The sequence below is a fragment of the Sorex araneus genome, chromosome 11 (genome assembly GCF_027595985.1).
Source record: "Sorex araneus isolate mSorAra2 chromosome 11, mSorAra2.pri, whole genome shotgun sequence".
NCBI lineage: Eukaryota > Metazoa > Chordata > Mammalia > Eulipotyphla > Soricidae > Sorex > Sorex araneus.
The window spans coordinates 8,749,565-8,774,429 of NC_073312.1; the positions used below are offsets into that span (position 1 = coordinate 8,749,565).

At 46.2% G+C, this 24,865-nt stretch overlaps 1 protein-coding gene across 1 annotated transcript in view; it reads left to right on the forward strand.

The window, feature by feature from the left end:
- The window catches only part of CACUL1 (CDK2 associated cullin domain 1), a 78,781-nt gene that overhangs the window by 20,984 nt on the left and 32,932 nt on the right, over nucleotides 1-24,865 (forward strand). Inside the window, exons 2-3 of the mRNA XM_004611892.2 lie at nucleotides 8,957-9,083; nucleotides 10,034-10,136. Of these exons, the coding sequence (XP_004611949.2) occupies nucleotides 8,957-9,083; nucleotides 10,034-10,136 (230 nt within the window). The remainder of the gene's footprint in view (nucleotides 1-8,956; nucleotides 9,084-10,033; nucleotides 10,137-24,865) is intronic.

Sequence of the window (24,865 nt, forward strand, 5' to 3'; positions counted from 1 at the left end):
ACTGCTCATAGCAGATTGTTTCCTGCCAGAGAACTAAGCTGTGACCCCATGCCCGCCCGGGAGGGGAAAGGTATTTCTCTCTTTCGCCTGTCCCTTCCCGGGGATGAAGGGCGTGGGGACCGCCATATTATGACAACCACAGATGGGGTTTACAAGCTTGCAATGATAGAATATCCGGAAGAAATCTCCTTGGACTTAGTTGTTAAAGTACAGAAATACAAAACCGCGCGGACGCTACTGCGTCATTTCTCTTCACAACAGGTCTGACTCTAGTGGGGTGCTCCTAATAATAATGGTGAGGTTTGTGTTGAAATATTGAACCCGAGTGCCCTAGAAAAGATGACTGGTTGAAGAAACTTTGGTACATCTATACAATGGAATACTATGCAGCTGTTAGAAAAAATGAGGTTATGAAGTTTGCATATAAGTGGATCAGCTTAGAAAGTGAAATGAGTCAGAAAGAGAGAGACAGACATAAAAAGATTGCATTCATCTGTGGAATATAGAATAATAGACTAGGAGACTAACACCCAAGAATAGTATAAATATATACCAGGGGGTTGAACTCCGTGGCTTGGAGGCTGATCTCTCATTCTGGGCAACTTAGAGAAGGGAACACCAAGTAAAATGTGGTCGGAGGTCATGCGGGGGAAGGGTGATGTGTGCCGAATGTAGACTAGAGACTGAACGCAATGGCCACGCAACACCTTTATTGCAAACCACAACACCTAATCAGAGAGAGAGAACTAAAGGGAACACCCTGCCATAGTGGCAGTGTGTGGGGGTGGGGAGACGGGACTGGGGAGGGTGGGAGGGATGCTGGGTTTACTGGTGGTAGAGAATGGGCACTGGTGAAGGGATGGGTTCTTGAACTTTGTATGGGGAAAACATGAGCACAAAAAATGTATAAATCTGTAACTGTACCCTTAAAAATAATAAAAATAAAAAAAATAAAAAAAAATAGAATAGGACACTAACACCCAAGAGTAGTAGAGATAAGAACCAGGAGGTCTGCCCCACAGCTTGGAAACTGGCCTCCTTCCTGGGAGAAAAGGCAGCTGAAAGAGAGAAGGGAACAGCAAGTAGAGGATGTTGGGAGGACCCACTCGGGTTGAAAGATGTGTGCCCAAAGTAGACTATAGACCGAACATGATGGCCACTCAATACCTCGATTGCAAACTGCAACACCCCAAATGAGAGAGAATAAAAGGGAATGTCCTGCCACAGAGGCAGGGTGAGGGTTGGGAGGGATACTGGGAACATTGGTGGAGGAGAATGGGCACTGGTGGAGGGATGTAAATGATCACTTTATAACTGAAATGCAAACATGAAAATTCATAAGTTTGTAACTGTACTTCATGATGATTCATTAATAAAAAATTTAAAATAATTAGAACAGAAATCAGTGTAAGCAGACTACATAAGATAAATGAAACCAGGAGCCGAGTTTTTCAAAAGAATAAATGGGATTGACACACCTTTGGCTACATTCATGTGTTGAAAGGGAGAGATTGCAGCAACTTCCTCAGAAATACAAAAGGTCATTAGAGATTACTAAGAACAACCTTATGCCACTGCTGGAGAATCTAGAAGAAAGGTATGAATATTTAAAATTATATAATTTCCCAAGACTGAAGCAGGAGAAAGTGAAAAACCTGAACAGATTATTTATGAATAAGGACATTGAGGCAACAATTAGAAAATTCCACAAAAACAAAAGCCCAGATCCAGATTCATAGTGTGTTCAAAATGTGTTCTATTAAATCTTCAAAGCATTGTTAGCTGTACTCCTAGCTCTCCCAAAATACTGAAGAAAAGGGGTTCTTCTAATAGCATTTGTGGAGCCAATATTACCCACATACCAAAAGCGAAGAGCGAGACGAGGAAAAGAATTTGAGGCTGATATCCCCAATGAACATCTGTGCAAGGATGCTCAGCAGCTTATTGAGCTGAGTCCAACAAGAGGTGGATTTCCAGGGATGCAGGGTTGGTTAAATATATGCAAATCAATTAATGTAATAAACCATATCAACAAAGGCAGAGATAAAAATCGTGCAGTAATTGTAGAGAAAGCTTTGACAAGTTTCCACACCCATCCATGGATAAAACACCTTAACAACATAGGATACAAGGAATGTACCTCAGTGTAGTGACAGCCTTATACAAGCCAGCCTCCAGCATAAACTCACTGGTGGAAAATTAAAGTTTTCTCTCAAGCTTAGGTTTAAGGCAAAGATAGTCACCTTATTCACTACTATTCAGTATAGTTTTGGGAGTCTTTGCTGTGGTAGTGAGGGAATAAAAGGAAATAAAAGACATCTAAGTGGAAAAGAAATTAAGCTTATTATTTGCAGATATATATATATATATATATATATATATATATATATATAAGACTCTGAAGACTCCACTAAAAAACTGAGAAACAATAAACCACTATAACAAAGTGCAGGCTACAAAGTCAGTACACGGACATTTGTTGCATTTCTATATGAAAACTAGAAAACACGGCCATGTGTAGCGCCAGAAGTCCCCACACTGCAGGGCCTGAGCTGTCCTAGGCATCTAGCACCGAAATGCCAGCTCAGTGCCTTCGTATTGCCAGGAGTCGCCTCCTACCCCCCACTCGACACTGGTGGGGCTCTTCACCCCGGAAAGAGACCGTTCTATTCTAAATAGTGTCCAGAGACACCTGGGTCCTGGGACTCACCAAAGGATGTGAAAGATGTAGTTAACAAAAAAATCAGAGGTAAGTTACTGAAAGAGATAGAACGCCAGGAAATGGAGAAAGTAATCCATTTTTATGGATTGGAAGAATTAACGTTGTCAAAATGACCACGCTATTCAGTGCGTGATGCAGATTCAGGGCAATCCACATTGAAATGCCAGTGGCTTCTAAAGCCTCACAGAACTTAAGTGCTACTGAAATATGGAATCTCAAAACTTCCTGAATAGCCATGTAATTCTGAGAAAAAAATGAAGGTGGGGGGCACTACATTCCATGACTTATGCCATGAAGGGGCTGGGACTTGGATAAGCATTAGAATACTTCTGTTCCATGTGTGAGGTCCTGGGTTTGATTCCAGGCACCACCAAAACAAGAAAAACCTAAATCGGACTATTAAGTGGTAGCAGTCAAAGCTCTGTGGGACTGGAATAAAGGCAGACTCAGATCAATGGAATAGAACTGAGAACCCCCTGGTGATAAATCAGTAGTGAAGGAAGGAAGTAGGTACATGAAATTTAGGGTGGAAATCCTCGAAAGCAATGCTGAAAAGACTGGATAGTCACAGGTTAAAACAAAAAAAAGGAAATTGGAGAGAGCAGAGGGCTCAAGGCAATGCATCCCTGCCTGGGGCTGACTAAGGTCTCATCCCCAGTAATATCTAGTCCCCCAAGCACTGCCAGGGGCGGCTCTGGAGGTCCCCGAGCACTACCAGGTGTGGTCCTGGAGGCCCTTGAGATCCACAGGGGTGGTCAGTCCGGGTCATCCCCAACACGACGGGGCCTGGGCGCCCCTGCATCCTGGGGTTCTTCTGCATGGAGTCATCAGCCCAGCGACTGGGAATTGCTGGTAGGTCCTCGGGGCCCCATCCCAAGGAATGAAATGGGGCCCCTTACACCGTACACTAAGGTTAATTAAAAATGGCTTAAAGACCTTGTGATTGGATCATAGTCCATAAAATATGCAGAGGAAAACACAGTGGGCATCTGTATTTGGGTGTCTGTGGTGTCTTCAACAATTTAACTCCCTTGGCAATGAAAAAACAAAAGTAAACGAATTGAGACTTCATCAAACTAAAACAGTTTTTTTGCATGACCAAAGAAAAGGTCTTTAAAATAGGGCTAAAGTATAAAGACTTCCTACTGAACAGAATAAAATACTTGTATACTTGGTCCAGAGAGATAGTACAACAAACAGGGCATTTGCCTTGCTGCGGCCAACCCAGGTTTGATTCCTGGCATCACATCTGGTCCAGAAGTAACCCCTGAATATTGTTGGGTGTGTCCCCCTAAAAGTACCCCAACCAACCAAACATTTGTATACCCACAGAGAGGGTACGTAATATGTAAATTTCAAAGAGTGAAAACAGAAGAACAACCCTATCCAAAACATGGGTAGAGGAGATGAACAGATACTTCCTTGTAGAAGAAATACAGGAGGAAAACAGGCGTATGCAAAAGTGTCTATCGTATCTTATCGGGGAAATACAAATCAAAATGACAGTGAGACAGTATTTTCCAGCAGTGAGAATGGCGTATGTCAAGACTGTAAACAACAGATGTGGTGAATGGAACCCCCCTCTGCTGTTGTTGAGACTGTTGTCTGGTTCAGCCTCTACGGGAAACAGAAAGATGTCTCACAGGAGTGAAAATAGAATGATAGAAAAGAGATGATCTTCTTATTTCACTTCTTGGCATCAATCCCAACAACAAATATACATTAGCTCAGAAATATGTATGCACACCTATTTCATTGCAGTGCCAAGAAAACAGAAACAACCAGGATATAGAGATGTCTAGTGACGAATAAAAGGAATTGTGGTGTGGACTGGAGCGATAGCACAGCGGGGAGGGCACTTGCCTTGTACTCGGCCGATCGGGTTCGATTCCTTCATTCCTCTCGGAGAGCCCGGCAAGCTACCGAGAGTATCCCACCCGCATGGTAGAGCCTGGCAAGTTCCCCGTGGCGTATTCGATATGCCAAAAACAGTAACAAGTCTCACAATGGAGACGTTACTGGTGCCCGCTCGATCAAATCAATGAACAACGGGACTCCAGTGCTCCAGTGGTGTATACATACATGATGGGATATTACATGGCTCTAAGATGAAATCTTGAATGACCCCAGAAGATGGCTTGTTAAGTGGAAGAAGTCCAAAGGCAGAGGACTAATACCAGCTCATCTGACTCATCCATGGTGGACAGAGAAAACAAACGGGACTAGACAGTACCAAGTGATGACTGAGCCCATAACACCGAGGTTAGCAAGCCTTTGAGGGGAAAGGTGAAGTGCCTCTGGCATGTTGGAGGGGATTCCAGGGCATTTCCGTGAAGCTGAAGGTGAAGGTGCAGTTATGTGTATGCCAGAGGCATGACCTTGAACACTGTGTACCCGTGTTCCTGAAACTATAATAAAAATAAGCGCAAAAAATACTAGCAGTGAATTTCCTAGTGACTTTCCAGTGACTTGCTCAGGAGATGCCGCTGAACTGGGGATCTTGGCTTCTTCCCCCTCCTGTCTGAGTTGCTGGTTTGTTGCTGGTTTGTTGCGGTGGCGGCCGGGCCCTGAGAAGCTTCCAGCCTCCAGCCCCGGGTGTGGCTTCTCAGCCGAGTACTTCAGCAGCCTGTGGGTCAGCCCCTTAGTTCTTGCCTGGTATTGGAGGGGTTTTGTGTTGCCTTTTTCTGAGCATGGTGTCGAAAAGGCTTGTGATGTAGTTTCGTGATAAGGGGTTTCAGTCACCTAGTGAAGGTGACTTTTTTTTTTTTAGTGAAAAAGTGATTCTCATCCAGTTCTTTTCTTTTTTAAAAATGAACTTCGTTTATTTTAAGCCTTCGGAAAGCAGGAAGGTGGCATTTCAGGCTCGGGGTGTTACACTTTCGGTTCCTGCCAGTCTCATCCTGGCAGCGGGATCTAGCTCGGATTTAATAACGTTGCATTTATTTCTGTATTGCTTTCTGTTTAATGGCTTATGACACCGCGTTTCTGCTTTTGATGGATGCCTTAAACAAATCTCCAGTCTTTGCCAAGTCTTCTCATTGCAGGGGGATGAGGCCGTGAGGCCTCTGCAGGGAGTGGCCTGTGCGATGAAGCGGGGGTCACAGACGCCAGTGGCCAGGCGTCCACCGGGGGCCCTGGGCCCTGGGTGCACCAGCCCGGGGAGCCTCGGCGTCTGAGTGAGGGAGACTCTGGGGAGCTGCTGTTGGATTCTTACTCGCCATCACCTCCAGGGCCCCACCTTCAGGGAAAGCAGCTCAGATTTCCAGAGAAAAAACCCTTCAGTAAGCTACAGTAGGTGTAGACAGTAGCCTGTGTGGACCGAGTAAATGGGTGGGGCCCCAACGGTCTCTGACACACCAAATGTAGCTCTTCTGGCATTTTCCTCTTCTTTGTAAAATGGTAACTCCATCCTTTGGTGCTCAGGCCCCAGGCTGTGCTGTCACCAAGACCCCTTTAAAGTCTCACATTAAAGGGGTCTAACAACCGGCACACGTCTGGCTGGCGCTCCCTGTGCAGTGTCCTCAAAATCTGCTGTGGCCCTTGCCGCCCCTCTCCCGGCCCCGTCGGCTCCCAGCCTCCTCCTGTTGGTTCACTCTCAGCTGCTAGAACGAGGCCAGGCATTTGCTTATGTCCCTTCTAGCTTATGTCACTTCTCTGCTTATCGCTGTGTAGATGCCCTCAAGGAAAAGCCAAGTTTTTTACAATGGCGCATCGGCCCTTTGGGACCCTGGCCACGTGTGTATGTCTGTCTGTGTGCGTGTGGGCGTGTGTAAGCACATATGAAAGTTTTCGTGTTTGGTTTGTGATCCATTTGTGCACTAGAGCCACTGGCCAGAGGCTGCGTTCTTTATCACCGCATTCCAGATTTTCAAAGAGTTTTTGAATCAGAGAGATAACTCAAAGGGCTGAGTGCTTGCTTTCCACGTGGGAGGCGCAGCTTCCATCCCTGCACCGTGTGAAGTTCCGAGCACCACCATGAAGGAGGCCCTCCTCCCCCCCCCACCGAGCACGGAGCCGGGAGTAGCCCAGGAGCATGTTGGGTGTGGCCTAAAAAACCAGCTTCCCTTATAAAACACTGTATACTGACTCTCTGTGGTTTGCAGTTTCTTTTTTCCTATGGCAAAAGCCTTGCGTGGTCTATGTAATATTCCAGTTCCATAAATGGCAGTTCATGACCTTAGAATTCTCCCGTTCTGCTGCTGGACACTTCTTTGGCCTTCTAGCTCAGGGGTTCCCAAATTATTCGGCCTATCACCCCGCTTTTCAGAAAAATATTACTCAGCGCCTCCCCACTTTGCTGGGAATCTGCTCTAAGTGCACAGACAGAGTGCTCCCCTGCACCCCTTCCCCCCATCCTCCAGGGCACCATCGCTCTCGGGGGGCAGGTGTGTGTGTGGGGGGACTGGCCAGCCCCCGTGATCTGGTGTTGCCCCGTAGTTTCGCCGTGTTGATGTCACGGGAGACACCCTTTCACATCGATCATTTCACTTAGCAAAATGGGCTTAGTATTACTCCAGGTGCGTCAGTAATGTTTTCCTTTATTTTTTATCATTTTAACTGAATTAAAAGCTTATTTTCCCTTTCTTTCTCTCCCCCTCATGCTGTCGTGGTGACTGGAGTCTGCTCGTGCCTCAGTAGCCCGTGGCCACTCAAGACTTGGGCTGCAGGCTGGCATGTGTCCTGGGGGCCACTTCATCGCGCTGTGTGTTTTCTGGGGGCTGTGCTCGCCGGGGCTGGGAGTGTCCCCACACGTGCTTGCCGGGATTTCGGCATCATGGCTGCAGTGCTCATTGTTTCGCCGTGGTGCTTGCGCACAGCTAGCCGTGGTATTGCCAGAGGCTGGTGCCGGTGCCGGGGCTGTGTCAGGAGAGCGGGCTGGGGCCTGAGCTCGGGAGCGCAGGATCCCTGGGCCAGTCCCGGTGCCACTGGGCCAGGAGTCAGCCCTTCGTGCCACCGAAGAGACGGAGCCAACGTGCTCTGGGTGTGACATGTGAGAACATCTCGGGCCTGGAGCAGTAAGGCTTGGGTATCAGTGATGTGAAAGAAAGGTGCCAGGTGAAGATTTTGCTGGCAAATCTGCCAGTAATTAGCTGTGTGGTTAGGGTGGGGGGGGTCAACCCTCTATTCCCCATTTCTGGTAAATAGGGAAATAATCCAGTTCAGTTGCTAGCTCCTATTTCCTGCCACAGGGTTGTTCCTAAGACTTTTTTGGGGTGCCTTGGGTAGTTCTTTGTAGTGTTAGTACTTTGTTGTTGTGAAGCAGTTGGTAGCCTGGGTTTCGAGGTTGTGTAACCTTGTGTTATCCATCAATGCTTTCTCAGTCGGGGGGGAGGGGGGTGAGGGGGGCAAGTCTCCCAGGTGTGGAAGGTGGGGAGTGGGTCCCAGGGTTGAGTGGGAGTGTCTGGGCTGTGGGCCTGTGTCCAGGCACCTCCTCACGCTAGCTTTTGGGCTCGAATCCCCTCACTCCTTTCCTTACACTGATTTTCCCATTAGCGTCTGCGAACGTTGCTTCTCAGGGCTCCGAGTTTCTCAGAATCTTACTCTGGTCATTTTGTCATGTCCTCGACAGTCCATTTTCAAGCATCACTATCTGTTCTGAGAGGCCCTGGATCCGGGAAGGGAACCCACTGGTCCTTGCTGCTTTCGTGTGCTTGTTCGAGATGGAGACAGGATCACTCTGATCACCTTTTGGGGGCACCCAGTGTTGCTTGGGGGTCCTGGGCCACTCAGTTCATGAAGTCAGGAGGTTGAGGGGTGTGGAGATTAGGAAGGGGCAGTGTGGTACCAGGTATTGGACTTCTGGCCTCACTAAGGAATATACTGGACCCCTTTGACTTAGACCCCAGCCCCCACCAACTTTTAAAATCATAATAACTAATTAAAATATCTGAGCCTTAAAAAAAATTAGAAATTGGGGGCCAGAGGAATAGTACCGTCGGTAGGGTGTTCGCCTTGCATGTAACTGTTTGATCCCCAGCGTCCCACATGACTTCCACATGACTTCCTGGCCCTGCCAGCAGTGACAGAGCCAGGACTAAGCCCCGAGACAGCCAAGCGTGGCCCCCAAAAATCAAAACCCTTCCCGAATTGGAAATTGGATAATAGAGTTATATTTAGGTAAGAGTATCAATTTAAATAAAATCATAGCAAATGGAGTAAATCAGAGTAAAAAAATCGCTGATTTGTGTTTACATGTGACGTATAATAATGATCATTTAAATTTTTTACTTTCAGTGATGAATGTTATAACTATTGAAGATTATAAGAGCACATACTGGCCAAAATTGGATGGTGCCATAGATCAGCTTTTAACCCAGAGTCCCGGTGACTATATCCCCATCTCCTACGAGCAGATATACAGGTAAGTCAAGGTTCCACTTCCCTGGGCTATGCTGAGGCTCATGGAAACTTAAGTTATGACAGGAAATCTGCATGAGAATATAAACTATTTGTATGATTAGAGGTTTGTCTTGCCCCTTTTGCTTTAGAATTGGTTTTCCTAACAGGATAGAGTTAATGCCACTTGCTGAGCCCTTCTCCCAGCCCAGCCTGCCGTCCCGCTGGACATAAAATAGAAATTGTGGAGATGTGTAAGGGGTAAGAATGAACTGATGACGCTGGTGCAGTAACAAATATATTTGGTCTTTGAGTTGAGCTCCTAGCTTAACCTCTTGGTGATGGTCGTTTTGCTGTGTATGTTGGTGGTATCACTGAGCTGAGGGCCTCTTTCTTGAGAAGCACATGCCCTACCACTAACCTACATCCTCAGTCAAGGGCACATACAGTCTTTGGGTATTTTTTTCCAGCTCCTGGTCACGGTAAGCAGCAGAGAAGGACTGGAGTGGCCTGTGAGCTCAGCCCAGTGACAAGAGGAGCCAGTGGCTGTTGGGTTTTCCCACACAGGCAGTGCACACAGATGTTCTGTTGTAAACTTGCAGAAACTTTGTGCTGATTGTCAGTCTCTTCCCTATTTTGTCACTAGTTAAAATGAAAGCGTGAGAAAGAAGCTGATTTAGAAGCCAGTTTATAGACTCATTATCACCCATTTTCACGTCGTTGACTCTCAATAAAATGTGTGCTAGAGTGCATAGAAAGATCATTTGCAGCTGTAGGAATATCTCCTGTACCTGAGTATCGAGGCAGGGTACATTTTTATTTAGAAGTTGTGACTAGACCTGACTGACCAGGTTGTGATTGGTCATTTATTTTTGGCTTAAATTATCTGTGATTTATCAAAAGTATCCTTTCACTTTAGGCTGAATTGAAGCACTTCATCGTTAACTTGGATTTTTTTGTTGTTGTTTTCCACAGTTGTGTGTATAAATGTGTATGCCAGCAGCACTCGGAACAGATGTACAGTGATCTGATTAAAAAGATAACCAGTCACTTACAGAGAGTCTCAAAGGAGCTGCAGGTAAAGACGGGCTGTTTTGAGTTTTGCGCCCTAGGATTTTCCAACTGCTTGGCTTTAGCCTCTATAGTATACATTTGGGGGCTTGTTACTTTTATTGTAATATATATGTATAAATTCTACATGAATACCAACCCCTCTGATCTTTGAAATAGATTGTTAATTAAAAACTTGGTACACATTGAAGAAATTTGTAGATTGGAATTACTCCAAAGTTGAACTGATCTCCTTGATTCCAATATTGACATTCTTTTTATCCTTTTTTTTTTGCATAACTTAAGTATTTGCTGATATTTATAATGTAAATGCACACACATATATGTGTATTTTTTGTTTTGGAGCTACACCCAGCAGTGTCCAGGGCTTGGTCCTAGCCCTGTACTTGGGGATTGAACCCGGGTTGACTGAAAGGCAGGTGCCCTGCTCGCTGTACTATCTGTTGCTCCAGCGTGTAAATACAGATATATTTGAAGTTTCTATGGGACTTGTTTTAACTATATTTGAAGTGATTTGCCAACGAATTTAACATTTATTAATATAAACAGCGGAGTCAGCATTTTCTTGCTCACCCTTTTATAGATGACCATCATCTCAACATTAAAATCTGGGGCAAGTTGTGGAAAATAGTCTGTTTAAAGAAACAAGCCTTTTAATCCCCACTCCGTCCCTCCCACCTCGGAAGAGTTCCCAGGCTTGAAGGTCGGGTGCTGTCTCTCTGCCAGGGCCAGATCACATTCTCGTTCTGGTGTAGAAATAGCACAATGTGGAGAAAAGTTAGTCAGCACCAGGCTGGCAGAATGTTCGGCATTCTGAAATAATCCCGTTTTGAATTAGTGCTGGGGCATGGTTTGCACGTTGGCGTTCTTCCTCGGCTCCTCAGTCTTGTTTATCCGCAGTGGTCGGCTGCACCAGTGGCTTAAAAAAAAACCAGCACGGCTTGGGCCAGGCTTGATCGTAGTGAAACAAAAGGTTTTCCTCCTGTTAGTCTAAATTATTTTCTTCATTTTTTTGCCACTAAATACAAAATATTTATTGAAACATTTTAGTGCCTTTCGTTCATTTCATTCTCTATTGTGTAGAAGTTGTAGATGAGATCCAAGATCGGTGCCTTTTTTTTTTTTTTCCTGTATGTTTGTTTTTGGAGCACACCCAGAGGTGCTCAGAGCTTTCTCCTGACTCTGCTTAGGGATCACTCCTGGTGGTGCTTGAGGGACCAGAAGAGGTGCCAGGGATTGAACCCGGGTCATCCACATTCAGGGCAAGGGCCTTTTTTCTTCTTTTTTTTCTTTTTCTTTTTGCTTTTTGGGTCACACCCGGCGATGCACAGGGGTTACTCCTGGCTCTGCACTCAGGAATTACTCCTGGCAGTGCTGGGGGACCCCCATATGGGATGCTGGGAATCGAACCCGGGTTGGCCGAGTGCAAGGTGACCGCCCTACCCGCTGTGCTATCGCTCCAGCCCCAGGGCAAGTGCTTTTACAAACCTCTAGCCACGCCCCGTGCTTATTCTGAGTGATCTGCTCACTAATTCTTGACTTCACCTTTCCCTGAGTTTCTCCATCCTGTTATTACCAAGTCCTCCTTCCTCTGTTCCTGCGTGCCCGCTTCTGGATGCTTGTCAGTCAGGCCGCCATCATCTCAAGTGTTCGCCGAAACGCTTATCTTACCCTTCGCTCTGCCTCTAGTTTTAACACCTCTAGCTTATTCTTGGATTTCAGATGGTAACTGTTTCTGAACCTCAATCTGGTTATCATTCCTGTTGGAGTAAATCCTGCAGTTCTTAGTGGAACTGAGGAGGTGTTTCATTAGGACTCCTGTTTATTTCAGCCTGCTGTTTTCCTCTGTTTCTCTATACTAATTTTTCACTTCCTTGAACGTTTTTTGTATTCTCTCATCTCTTAACTTTTGTCATATGAATTTAGTGCCTGAGGCGTGTCCTTTCCCTTCTGGCCTCTGTTTTGGTTTGTGTTTGTCGGGGGGCCACACCCAGCTGTGTTCTGGGCCTACTCCTGGCTCTGAGCGCAGGGATCACTCCTGGCAGTTCTGGGGATCGACCAGGTTGGTCTCCTGCCAGGAGGGTGCCCCCAAACAAAACGGAACAGTAACAGTTCTCTAAGTGTGAATTGAAAAGTCTGTAATATGAGTTAGACTTGTTCTGCCCTCACGTCTAGAAATTTGACCAATAGAATTAGGGTTTGCTGAACTTATAGGAGGATATTTTCTTTTTAAGACTTTCTTAAAGAACACTTCTTTAATTTCAGACAGTGTGATTTAAAATACTGTTAATGATAGGGCTTTATGCATACAACTGTCCAACACCACATACTTCACCAGAGTTCCCCCTTTTTTCTTAGTTTTGTAAGCACCATAGTACCTCTTAAATTCTTAGAGCTTATTTAATTGTAAAATTTTAAAATACTGTTTTCTTTTTTTTAAAATAAAAATGATTATGAAAATCAGCAACAATGTCAGTGAAGAGTTAGGATCAAAATCTCAGGCAGAAAAAATAAAAAACAAAAGATCCTCAAGGTGAACAAGTTTGGAATGCTTGAATCGGAGATCAGCATGGTTATGAGTTGTGAGCATATGGAAGAATGGAACAAAATTTGAGGAAGATAGGAGTCGAATTTTATGTTCCATGTGTTCTCATAAGGAATTTGTATTTGAGTGACACTTTTGTGATCAAATAAGTTTATATTGTATTACCATTCTAATAGAAGAACTATACATTGCACAGAACATAAACAAAAAACAAAACTAGCAACTCCAGCTATCTGATGTCATTGGAGTGTACAGAAATGCAGGCAGATTTTGGAAGGATTTCAAGACTTAAAAGAGAAAGTGGGGCAGGGTGAGTTTTCCATTTCAGTTTCTGGCCTGGGGTCAGGACGCATTCGGCACATGGAGTGTCTCAAACCCCAGTGGAAAACCTGACGACCAAACCCTGCTTTTGAAGATTGAGAGAGTTTGGATGGCCGGAGCCACCGAGAATTGCAGCTAGTGCGTCAGTAGACAGCTAGGAAGCAGTGGTCCCGAGAAGGTCATAGCAAGTATTATGTCTGAACTATGCCCAGATCTTGCGGGACCCCTAAGTCACAAAAGCAGAGGTGAGAATCAGAGTGTCCCAACGCAGGGTCGAGAACTGAACAGAAACGGGAACTGCTCTCCACGGCACGTGTTCTGTGTCAGTCCATCGAGCTCAAAACCGAAACAAAAACAACATTTTGCCAAGGAATAAAACACGATCCAGAGATTTAAAATAGATTATATAATGCTTATGTAGAATAGAATATGTAATACTCAATGGAACTCAGTACGTGATTATTTAACAAAAGAGGAATTAGGGCGACACGACCCATTGGTCATCAAGAAAGATCAGTCCTGATTGAAGCCAAATGTTGAACAAAATAATATCAGACACCTATTTGGATCACACTTAGTAATGAAATGGAAAATATGCTAGTGACAAATAAATATGTATGAAGTATCAAAGGAGAAATAAAACGTATTTAAAAAGTTTTAAAGAAGTGTTTTGGGGGCTAGATAATCCTACGGTAGGTAATGTACTTGCCTTGCACGGGGCCAGCCTGGGTTCAGTCCCCTTACCTCACGTGGTCCAAGCTTGGTACATCAAAGAATGTCATTGGAACTTAATAGGAGTTGCATTCAGTCATAGCTGGGGTTGGAAGGTCATTTTGACAACATGGTCTTTCAATCCTTGAACTCGGAATATTTTTCCATTTCCTGGTTTCATTTTCTATTTCTTTGAGTAGTGATTTATAGTTTTCACCTCCTCTGTTGATTACTAGTTAATTTGATGTTTTGGGATGCTTTTTGGAAAGGAATTGCTTTTTAATTTATTTCTGCTAGTTCATTATTTGCATACAGAAATGCTACAGAGTTTTATGTGTTTTATATTCTGCTCTCGTCTTGTTGGTTTTTTGTTTCTTTCAGTAGAGTCTTTAGGGTTTCCATTATGCCATCTGGAAATAGTGATAGTTTAACAACTTCATTTCCAATTTTAATCCCTTAGATATTTTTGTCTGATTGCTATAGCAAAGACTTCCAAAACTGCATTGAATAAAAGTGGTGAAAGTGGCTATCCTGGCCTCATGCCTGATCTCTTAGAAGGTTTCAGTTTTTCACCCTTGAGTGTGATACCGGCTGTGGGTTTGTTGTAGATGGCCACTACTATCTTGAAGTATGTTCCTTCTATCCGTATATTTTTTGAGGGATCTTACCATGAGTGGAAGTTAGATGGTGTCAAAAGCCTTCTACATTATGTTGATAATGGTGTTTTACATTAATTGATTTGCATATATTGACCAACCTTTACATCCCTGGGATGAAATCCAAATGATCATGGTATATAATCCTTCTGATATATTATTGGATTCAGTTTGATGTGATTTTGTTGAGGATCTTTGAATCGATGTCCATTAAGGATATTGGCCGGTAATTTCACTTTTTACTAATATTTCTGTCTGGGATCGGAATGATAGTAAAAGGGCGTTTGTCAGAGCGTTTGTCTTGCCCACAGCCAATCTGGGTTCAATCCCAGCATCCCATTTGATCTCCCAAGCACAGTCAGGGTGATCCCTGAATACAGAGCCAGGAATAACTCCTGACCACTGCCAGGTGTGGCCCAAAACAAATATATACTGTCTGCTTTGGGTATTAGGATAACATTGGCTTCATAGAGTCTAGTAGGAATTATTTCTATTTCTTGGTATTTTGGAAGAGCATGAGCATTATGGACACTTAAAAGAAGCTTTGATAAAACCACTGGTGAACCCATCTGGTCCAGGAATTCTGTTCTTGAGATTTTTAATTACTATTTCAGTTTCCTTTTTCCTTACTCATGATCAGTCTTTGGTTTGTTCAGGTTTTCTATTTTCTCCTGGTTCAGTCTTGGGAGTTTGTATGAGTCTTGGAAGTTTGTATGAGTTTGAATTAATTCATTCCTGTTAAGCTCTCAAACTGGGTAGCATAGAATTGCTTATAGTAACCTCTATGGTCTTTCGTATTTCCGAGGTGTCTGTTGTAATTCCTCCCCTCTCATCTTTGTGTTTTCTTTTTTCTTTATGAGTCTAGTTAAAGGTTTGTCATTTTTTTTTTTTATTCTTTAGAAGAACCAGCTCCGGTTCTCATTGACCCTTCATATTTTATTGTTTCCTGTGTCATTGATATCCACACTAATTTTTATTATCTCCTGCCTCTACTTCCTCTGGGATTAATTTGCCATTCTATTTAATAATTTCTCAAGCTAATCTGCCATTAGCCTGGATGATTGTTTCCCAGCCATTTACTCTGAGCCTTTGTTTATCATGGGAGCTTAAGTGTATCTTCTGTAAGAAGCAGCAGATTAGGTTTTGTTTTCTCATTCATTCTGCTACTCTGTATTGTATTCAGGAGAGTTTAGTCTATTGAAAAAGTTATCAATAAAGTTATCAATAAGAAAGCTTTATTGCCATGTCAGAATGCAGAATTTGGCAGCTTGTGCTACTTGCTATTTGCTATTTTATTTGTAGAATGGTTTTGACAGAGCTGGGTTAGACTTCAATTATACCCTCAGCTACTATTCACTGTCACTGTCACTGTCATCCCGTTGATCGTTGAGTTGCTCGAACAGGCTCCATTCGTCCTACTCCTGAGATTTTAGCAGCCTCTCTTTACTTGTCTTTCCCAATGGTGCCTCATTGAAGGCTCTTCAGTGTTGGGGGAATGGGATCCATCATTGTTACTGTTTTTTGCATATGAATACGCCACGGGGAGTTTGCCAGGCTCTCCCATGCAGGAAACTCTTGGTAGCTTGCCAGGTTCTCTGACAGAACTAGGCTGTATGATGTCTGGATGTTGGCCGTTGTTTTATAGTCTCTGGATGTTGGCCGTTGGTGGGATTACATAGCGCGGGTGGGTGGAGAGCAGTCCCTGGGTGTGACTGCCTAGCTACTGGAAAATGGGGGATCTGGGTGGAAGAGGCCCAGTCCCGATCTGAGCAGGCTTAGAGATCTCGGCCCCAGGTCCCACACACATGGGTTCCTCTGCCAGTTTCTTCATGTGTGAGGCTCAACCAAGCTTGTGGAGAGTGGCCTTGAACAAGGCTGTGGCTGGGTTCCAGAGGTCTTTGGCTGCCGGGGCTTTGCTTGGGGCAGGGAGGGAAACTCAACCCACCCCCTCTGAGGACCCCCGGTGAAGACAGCCAGGCGCGGGAGCAAGAGACTCTGCCATTGTCATTCTTCATTACAAATATTTATTGAGGGTCGAAGCAATAAGCCAGCTAGTGGGGCTCTTGACTTGCAAAAAAAACCAGCCTGGGCTCAAACCCCAGCATCCCATGTGGTTCACCAAGCACCCGCAGGAGTGATCCCTAAGTACAGAGTCAGGAGTAAATCTTTTTTTTTTAAATTTTTTTATTGAGTCACCATGTGGAAAGTTACAAAGTTTTCAGGTTTAAATCTCAGTTATACAATGCTCGAATACCCATCCCTTCACCAGTGCTCATATTCCACCACCAAGAATCCCAGTATAGCTCCACCCCGCCCCCTCACACCCCAAACCCCCCCAATCCCCTAGCCCCCCACCCTAAGCCCCCCCCCCCGCCTGTGTAACTAATAAATTTCACTTTACTTTCACTTTGATTGCATACAGTATTTCAACAAAACTCACTATTATTGTTTGGAGAGTCTCTCCCCTAAAGTCAGACCTGCTGAAGGAGTAAATCTTAAGATATCACCCAGCATAGCCCAAAAATAAAAATAAATTTTAAAAAGTGGGGGAGAAAATTTTATTGAGTACTGAAGGGACAGTATAGGAAGTAAGGCATTTGCCTGGTACTCGGTTGACCCTGTTTCCATCCCTGGGGTTCTGTTCCCCAGAGTCACATATGGTCCCCAGAGCACTACCAAGGATCACTCCTGATCAGAGAGCCAGGAACAGTCCCTGAGCACCGCCAGATGTGGCCCCTCAAAAAATCAAAGAAGCAAAAATATAAAAGGACCGGCAAGTGGCTCAATTGAAAGTACATGCCTGGCATATGCAGTGCCCTGGGTTCAATCCAGGGTACATTATGCCCCCATAACCTACCACTTCCCCACCATTATTGCCTCATATGAATGCCCCTTTGAAGCTATATAGATGTACAATACAAAGGTTTTTTAAGAATAATATTTCCATATACATCTACTATGCCTGTAAGAATTCCCATTGACTGTGTTCTCAATGCAAGCTCAAATCAAATGGAAACAGATGAGCCAAGGGTAAGTGGATCTTATGTCCAATCTGGAGTCAGCTACTATTCATCTGAGAATATTTTTATCTTCTTTCACTCTGAGTGACAGTCTTGCTGGGTAGAGGATTCTTGGTTGGAGGTTCTTTTCATTCTGTATATTTGTCCTCTTTTTTTTGTTTTTTGGCTTTTTGGGTCACACAGGGATTACTCCTGGCTCTGCATTCAGGAATTACTCCTAGTGATGCTCAGGGGACCATATGGGATGCTGGGGGTCGAACCTGGGTCAGCCACGTGTAAGGCAAATGCCTTACCCGCTGTACTGTTACTTTAGCCCCATATATTTGTCCTCTTTATTAATATACATTCATTGGTGAAATTTGCTGTAAATCTAACATTTTTCCCCTCAGAGGATTCAGAGATCATTTTGGTTTTAATAGAAATCTTGTAAGTTGAGCATCCAGAAAGATAGCACAGTGGCAGGGTGCTTGCCTTGTGCCCACCTGACCAGGTTTCGATTCCTGACTCCCTATGTGGCCCCTTGAGCCTCCTGGGAGTGGTCCCGGAGTGCAGAGTCCGGAGTAAACCCTGAGCACAGAGGGTGTGGCCAAAAATACAAAAACCATTGGGGGAGACTTGCAAGAGGGAAGGAAAAGTGACAGTGGTTTTAGAATGTCCTGTAGCACAGACTGTCAGGGATAGAGGTGATGGAGAATGAACTAGTGGCTGAGCACTGTTTAGGGGACAGGAGAGAGACGAGATGAGTCCTTGTCATTTTCCTTCTTGGCTGAGATTTCAGATTTAGCCCCTGCCCTGCCCCCCTGACCCTTCCCTGCAGTTTGATCCTCTTTGATCATTACTGAGCAATAAAGAAATGATTTGGGGGGAGCAATAGTGCAGCAGGTAGGGTGTTTGCCTTACACGCCACTGACTGGGGTTTTATTCTCGGCATCCCATATGGTTCCCGAGCACCGCCAGGAGTAATTCCTGAGTGCAGAACCAGGAGTAACCCCTGAGCATCGCCAGGTGTGACCCAAAAAGGGAAAAAAAAATCAAGAAATGATTTCTAGTTTGAATCTGGCCCTGTGCTTTTCCTGGATTCCTTTTGTTCTGTTTTCCAGACGGAGCCATGCCATCCATTTTTTTAACCTTTCGGCTCTGTTTACGCAGCGAGCCAAGACCATGCCCTTTTACTAGGAGCTCAGGCTCGTCACCCCCTGGACGCTGTGAGCTGGCCCAGCAGTAGCTCTCTGGAAAACTCAGGCCAGCCGAGGCTTTCCTTCTTTGTCTTTCTCCCAGGAAAAATTGGTTTCAATTTTTCCATACTTTTCAGAGTAGCACTGTGGCACTGTCGTCCCATTGTTCGATTTGCTCGAGCGGGCACCAGTAACGTCTCCATTGTGAGACATGTTACTGTTTTTGGCATATCGAATATGCCCCGGGGGGGTTGCCAGCTCTGCCATGCGGGCGGGATACTCTCACTAGCTTGCCGGGCTCTCCGAGAGGGACAGAGGAATCGAACCCGGGTTGGCCGCGTGCAAAGCAAATGCCCTACCCACTGTGCTATCGCTCTGTTATATATGCTTTTCAAAGTAGTCTTTCAAATTAATCCTGCTGTTTCTTCTGTAACACCACCACCAACAGCTCTGTGCAGTGTTCCCAAGGCCCTGGGCTTTACAGAATCCTCTCTGGAAACTTCTCCCGTGGCCCACGGGCCTGTGTGGCGAGCCCTCATCCCTCCATCCAGCCTCCTCTTCCATAGAAGCCACAGAACCAAAGCTCTGGGTGTTCCGTTTGCACGAGTCTTTCAGCACCCCAGGCCCCACTCGCCCCGCTTCTCAGAATGTTCTTTTGCCCGTCGTCTGTCTCCAAAGCTCAGCGGCACTGCTTCCCCTGGTCGTGGCCCTCCAGCTGGAGACCAGACTCGCTTTGTGCAGCTCAGTTCAGTAGCAGAGCCCAGCTTTATTGTTCAAAGTCACTGAGAATTGGGGGTTGTTCTCGGAGAGGCAACTTATTTGAATTAACCAGTTTCTAGACTAATACCCGGTTTTATCTTACTACCCGTTTGAATGGTGAAGTGTGATGGGTAAGACCCTTGACTCTCAAGGCTGCCCTAAGTGACCCTTCACGATTGGTTACTCTCCATGCCTGAGTCTGAGTCCTCTGCACCTGGGAGGTGTTTTCCCTCCACCGGATGCTAATATGTTTATCGTATGTGTTTACGTGCGGTACCAACCAGTTGAGAGTGTTTATTGTCACCAAATTGAAATATTCTGGAGTTTTTTGGTCTATTAGCTTTATATAGGCAGCCCACTAGCAAACTTGTTACTTAAACAATTTTTTCATCATTGCTTTGGAACTTAAGTTGTCTGACAGCCCGCTCTTCTCAGTAAACCGTGTGCAGCCAGAGCACAAGCGTCGAGGGCAGGCCGGTGACCCAGTGCTGTAGGGTGTGTGCGTTGCGTGTGTGGAGCCCTCCGTTACATTCTCTGCCCTGCTTGTAACAACAAGGATGTTAGGAACATATGGTTATACGAACCTGCATTTAGGGTGCTAAGAAGAGGCTGAAAGGTGGAGAATGTTGGATTTTTTTATGCTCAAACAGGGCTAAATTTGTATTTATTTTGGTGTTTTTCTTTGGGGGAGCACGCACCTAGTGATGCTCATGGCTTAACCGGCTCAGTTTAGGGACGCCAGGTCGGTGTTGTGCAAAATGCCCTACCTGCTGTTCTGTCTCTTCAGCCCCAGAATTCCTTTACATGAGCTTTTGTCAACTATGTTAATTAAAATGAAGTCAATTACATGGAAACCATTCATCTTAAGTTAGAGTAGCTTTGATCTCTTTTAAGTATAATTTGCTTTCAGTCCACTTATTCATAGAAATTAATACAGATCAACCAGAGTCACCATTTCATAACTTTGACCTTCCCAGACACTTTCTTTTTTTTTTTATCCATTTATTTATTTTATTGAATCACCATGAGATACATTTACAAAGCTTTAATGTTTGAGTTTCAGTCATACAATGATTGCACACCCATCCCTCCACCAATGTACATTTTCCACCACCAATGTCCACAGTATCCCTCCCACCACTCCCACTCCTCCCTACCCCCTGCCTCTATGATGGGCAGTTTCCTTCTTATTTTCTCTTTCTACTTTGGGGCATTATGGTTTGCAATACAGATATGGTTTGCAATACAGATATGTTTGGTCCTTTATCTACTTTCAGCACACATCTTCCATCCGAGCGATTCCTCCAAACATCATTGACTTAGTGATCCCTTCTCTATTCCAGCTGCCTTCTTCCCCAGTTCATAAAGCAGATTTCCAACTGTGGAGCAATCTTTCTGGCGCTTGTCTCTACTCTCCTTGGATGTTAGTCTCATATTATATTACTTTATATAATACCAGACACTTTTGTAAGAGCATGCAAAGATAATTTTTCCTTCAGTTTTAGTAAGTTTTGTAAATTTCTTCCCAGACACTTTCATATGAAAGCTTTACCGCCAAGCTGCCCACAGACTGAGCCTGACTCCTCCCGTGCAGGTGGGTGCTTGCTGCCTGCACTTTGTGTTTTCTCCACTGGGTGGCAGCATAATGCAACTAGTCTGGTGTGCAGTTATTATTGGTTAAAAGCTGTAATTTTTGTATCTATTTTAGTACAAAGTATGTGTATTTTAGAACTTTATTTCCCCCAAATAAGCTATTTACTCCTTGCTACAGTGAGGATTTTAGATAAGAAAAGTGCCTGTTAATCTTTCTATGTAGACTTCGAATAAAATAAAGTCTCATTTATCAGCTGCTAAGCTCTTCTGCGGAAACATTTCCTGAGCACTTTCCTCGGAGGGCTGTTTGTCAGTCGGAACTAGAGCTTAATGCAGTTACGGCAAAGCTCTCATCTGCGAGCACTTGCCAGGGAGACGCCCAGGCTCGGTCTGCTCACGCCTCCTGTGAAGGCAGCAGCTGTGGTTGTTGCCGCTGATGCTCCCTTGCCCGGGCTCACCGGGACCCGGGAGAGACCCAGGAGAGTGACCGCTGGACCTGGGAGAGACCCAGGAGAGTGACCGCTGGCAGAGAGGCGGCCCCTGCTCGCTTCTCCACTACGGCTCCTCCGGGGCTGTGTGGGGGCGTGGGGCGTTCCCCGCACCCAGGGGGGGCGGCAGGCTCCCTTGTCTGGGCGCTCTCGCTCCTGCCTCAGCCCTGAGTGGCGGGTTGCGCTGCCCCTTCCCTTCTCTCCCCCACCCCATCCCCCGTCAGGGACTGGAGCAGGCGGGAGATGGTCCCCGCCATGGCCCAGCGGTCACTGCTGCCAGGCCGGCGGCGGCTGCTCTGTGGGGTCTCGAATCCTCCCTCCCGGGCGTTGCCTTGTTTCTGCTGGCACCTGGGGAGTGGGCCGTGTCCTCTGGGCCCTGGGCTGCGGCTCGTGGCTCCCGCGTCACCTCGGGCAGCTCATCTCCAGGCTTTTCGTGCCTGCAGCCCCCGAGTCCCTGGGCTCTGGGGGACCCTGCCCTGCTCTCCGGCCCTGGACACTGGCCTTGCATGGCGGCTGCCCTCGGTTCTTCTGCCCAGGGTCCGAGAAAACCCAAGCAAGGAGCTGGGGAAGGTGTGTGGGTTGCCTGTGGGAAGGCTCCCAGCGGGTGGGGGAGGGGAGGAGACCCCCGTGCACACGCCCGGGACCCTTCAGGATTCAGCAGGACGAACTTCTCTCCTTGGCTCTGATGAGCAGAACCACAGCAGAGGCTTCCTGCGTCCCGTCTCTCCTCGAGGGAGCCTGTCGCTCTTGGGCGCTCTGTTCACCCAGTCGGGCCCGGCAGAGGGGAAGTACCCGGGGAGACCCGAGGTGTGTGACGGGCTGAAATAAATAGATGATATGCAGGAATCTGCGTCCCAAGTGGAGGTCGAACTTCACTGCTTCATTTTAGTGACTTGATTGTCACTGGCCTTCTGGCGTCAAGAAGCTATGATATCTGAAAGGAAATTTTGTCTACAGACCTAACACTGAGGTTAGCGTTAGCTTATACATATATATGTATATATATATATGTGTGTGTGTGTGTATATAATCATCATCATCATCCTGTTGATCGTCGAATTTTTTGAGCGGTCTCAGTAACGTCTCCATTCGTCCTAGCCCTGACATTTTAGAAGCCTCTCTTTACTCATCCTTCCCAACGGTGCCACATTGGAGGCTCTTTCAGGGTCAGGGCAATGAGACCCAGCTTGTTACTGGTTTTGGTATATGAATACACCATGGGGAGTTTGCCAGGCTCTCCCATGTGGGCAGGAAACTCCCAGTAGTTTGCCAGGTTCTCCCAGAGGGAGAAGTAGCGTGGCCGTTTCCAGGAGCTTGCTTTTAAGTCTCTGAATGCTGGCCGTTGATGGGATTTTTATAAATATATATATATATTTATATATATATATTAATCAAATTTAACAGTTTGCTGCTCAAGTGTCACTGTTAAGCAGTGTCACTGCCGTGAGCTGTGTGGTGTTTACTGCTCACCCCCTTATTTCCCGGGGAGCCCCCCCAACATGAAGGCCTGGCGGTCTGAAGTTCTCAGGCCTGGCGTCATGGCGCTGCTGGGGCATCGCTGAGCTGGGGTCTCCAGGGCCACATAGAGTGGTACTGGGGGGATTGGACTCGGGGGCTCCACACGCAGACGCACACTGCGGCCCTCGGAGCCGCCTCCCTGGCCCTGACCCCCATCTTGAACCCTCTGACCCACTTTCACTCATCAAGTGTTCTCAGGTGAAGTTTCTAAATGCTTCACAGATGTTGAGCCAGCCAGTCCGAGACTTCCCCTGAAATCCTCGCTGACAAGTAGTGTGTCTGGAAAGTGTCTGACTCGGGCGATCTGCAGAGCGCGGTTCTCTGAGACCCCCTCTCGGGCCGTCAGGCACGTGCCGTGACCCCTCTCGGCAACGGGCAGCAGCAGCTCTGCATCCGTACCGCCTGAGCGCTTGTCAGGTTAGAAGAATTCACGGAGCCGGATAATACATTCAGCGAAGCACTGCGTGAGGGGAGGAAGAGGGGTTAAAGGAATAGACTGTGGATCAAGAGACCCACTTTGGCGGTTCCTTGCTCCTGTAGTTCTTGTATCACTTGTTGTCCCGTTGATCTTTGATTTGCTCGAGCGGGCGCTAGTAATGTCTCCATTTGCCCCTGTTGTGAGCTAGTGCAGCCCAATGATATCTGCTCGCTCCGGGAACAGGAAGAGCCTCAAATCGTTCATTCAGGGATTTGACGAAGAAATATGACCATCTAGTTGGTGGGCGGCCACGAGGTCTTCTGACGTCCCGTGGAATCCAGTCGGTAACAGCTCTAGTCCAGCAGTCGTCTCTGAATCGCATTACATGACCGGCCCATCTGATTTTTGATGCCTTGGCTCATGTAGTTATTAACATAAAAATAAAACCTGCGTTCCTTGGGGGCTGGAGCGATAGCACAGCAGGGAGGGCGTTTGCCTTGCATGTGGCCAACCTGGGTTCCATCCCCAGCATCCCATAGGCTCCCCCGAGCACTGCCAAGAGTAACTCCCGAGTGCAGAGCCAGGAGTAACCCTGAGCATTGCCGGGTGTGACCCAAAAAGAAGAAACAAAACAAACCAAACCGACTTGCGTTCCTTGGTGTGGTTGTCCCTTGGAGCGTGATCAGTGCTCAGGAGCTACACCTGCCGAGGAGGGAAGGCGCAGATAAGGCCCATGTCCATCCTCACGGAGCTGGGGAGGCCTGGCCTAGGTCATCATGCAGTTCACGGCCAGTGGCTAGTAAGGACTCTGTAACAAGTCCCGCTGCGCTCCAGTCAGCGTGCATCGGGCCAGGGCGGCGGAGCAAACCGCTCTGCCTGGCATCCAGAGTGAAAAGATCTTGAGCTTTCTTTCCCTTCTCTCCCGTGACGCTTCGGAATCAAATTCGACCCTAATTTTAATTTTTGACATTTTAAACTCATTTCGATGCCAATGTAAAAATCTAGAAAGAACAGATTGTAAAAATAACAGAGGCAGTGCTTGGAAATAAAATCGTATCCTATTGCTTTTGACCCTTCTTTCTCTGTTCTGTTACTGGTGCTGTAAAACTGAGTACCAGGAATTGCTTTCTCTTCTAAACCTTTCCCAATAAAATGAGGGACCAGGATTAATTTCTTTTTATATAATGATATATATATATAATATAATGTTTTTATACTGACATGCAATTGTCATGTAACATTGTACCTTTTTTTTTTCTTTTGAGGGGGGTCTTGCTCCTAAGCAGTTCTCAGGGGGCCTGGCGTCCACACCCAGCGATATTCGGCCAACTGGCCTGGTTGGTTTAGAGCTTAGGCTAGCAGTGTGGCTCCGCGTGGGCCCGGCAGTGCTTGGGGCCACCGAGCCACACGGAGTGGCGCTCAGGAGGGCCGCGAGGTGCTGGGGGTAGAACTCCAGTTCTCCACAGGTGTAACGCTTGAGCCCCTGACCCGATTATTTTCTTGGTTTAACTCTCTTAACACAGCTTGCTTTA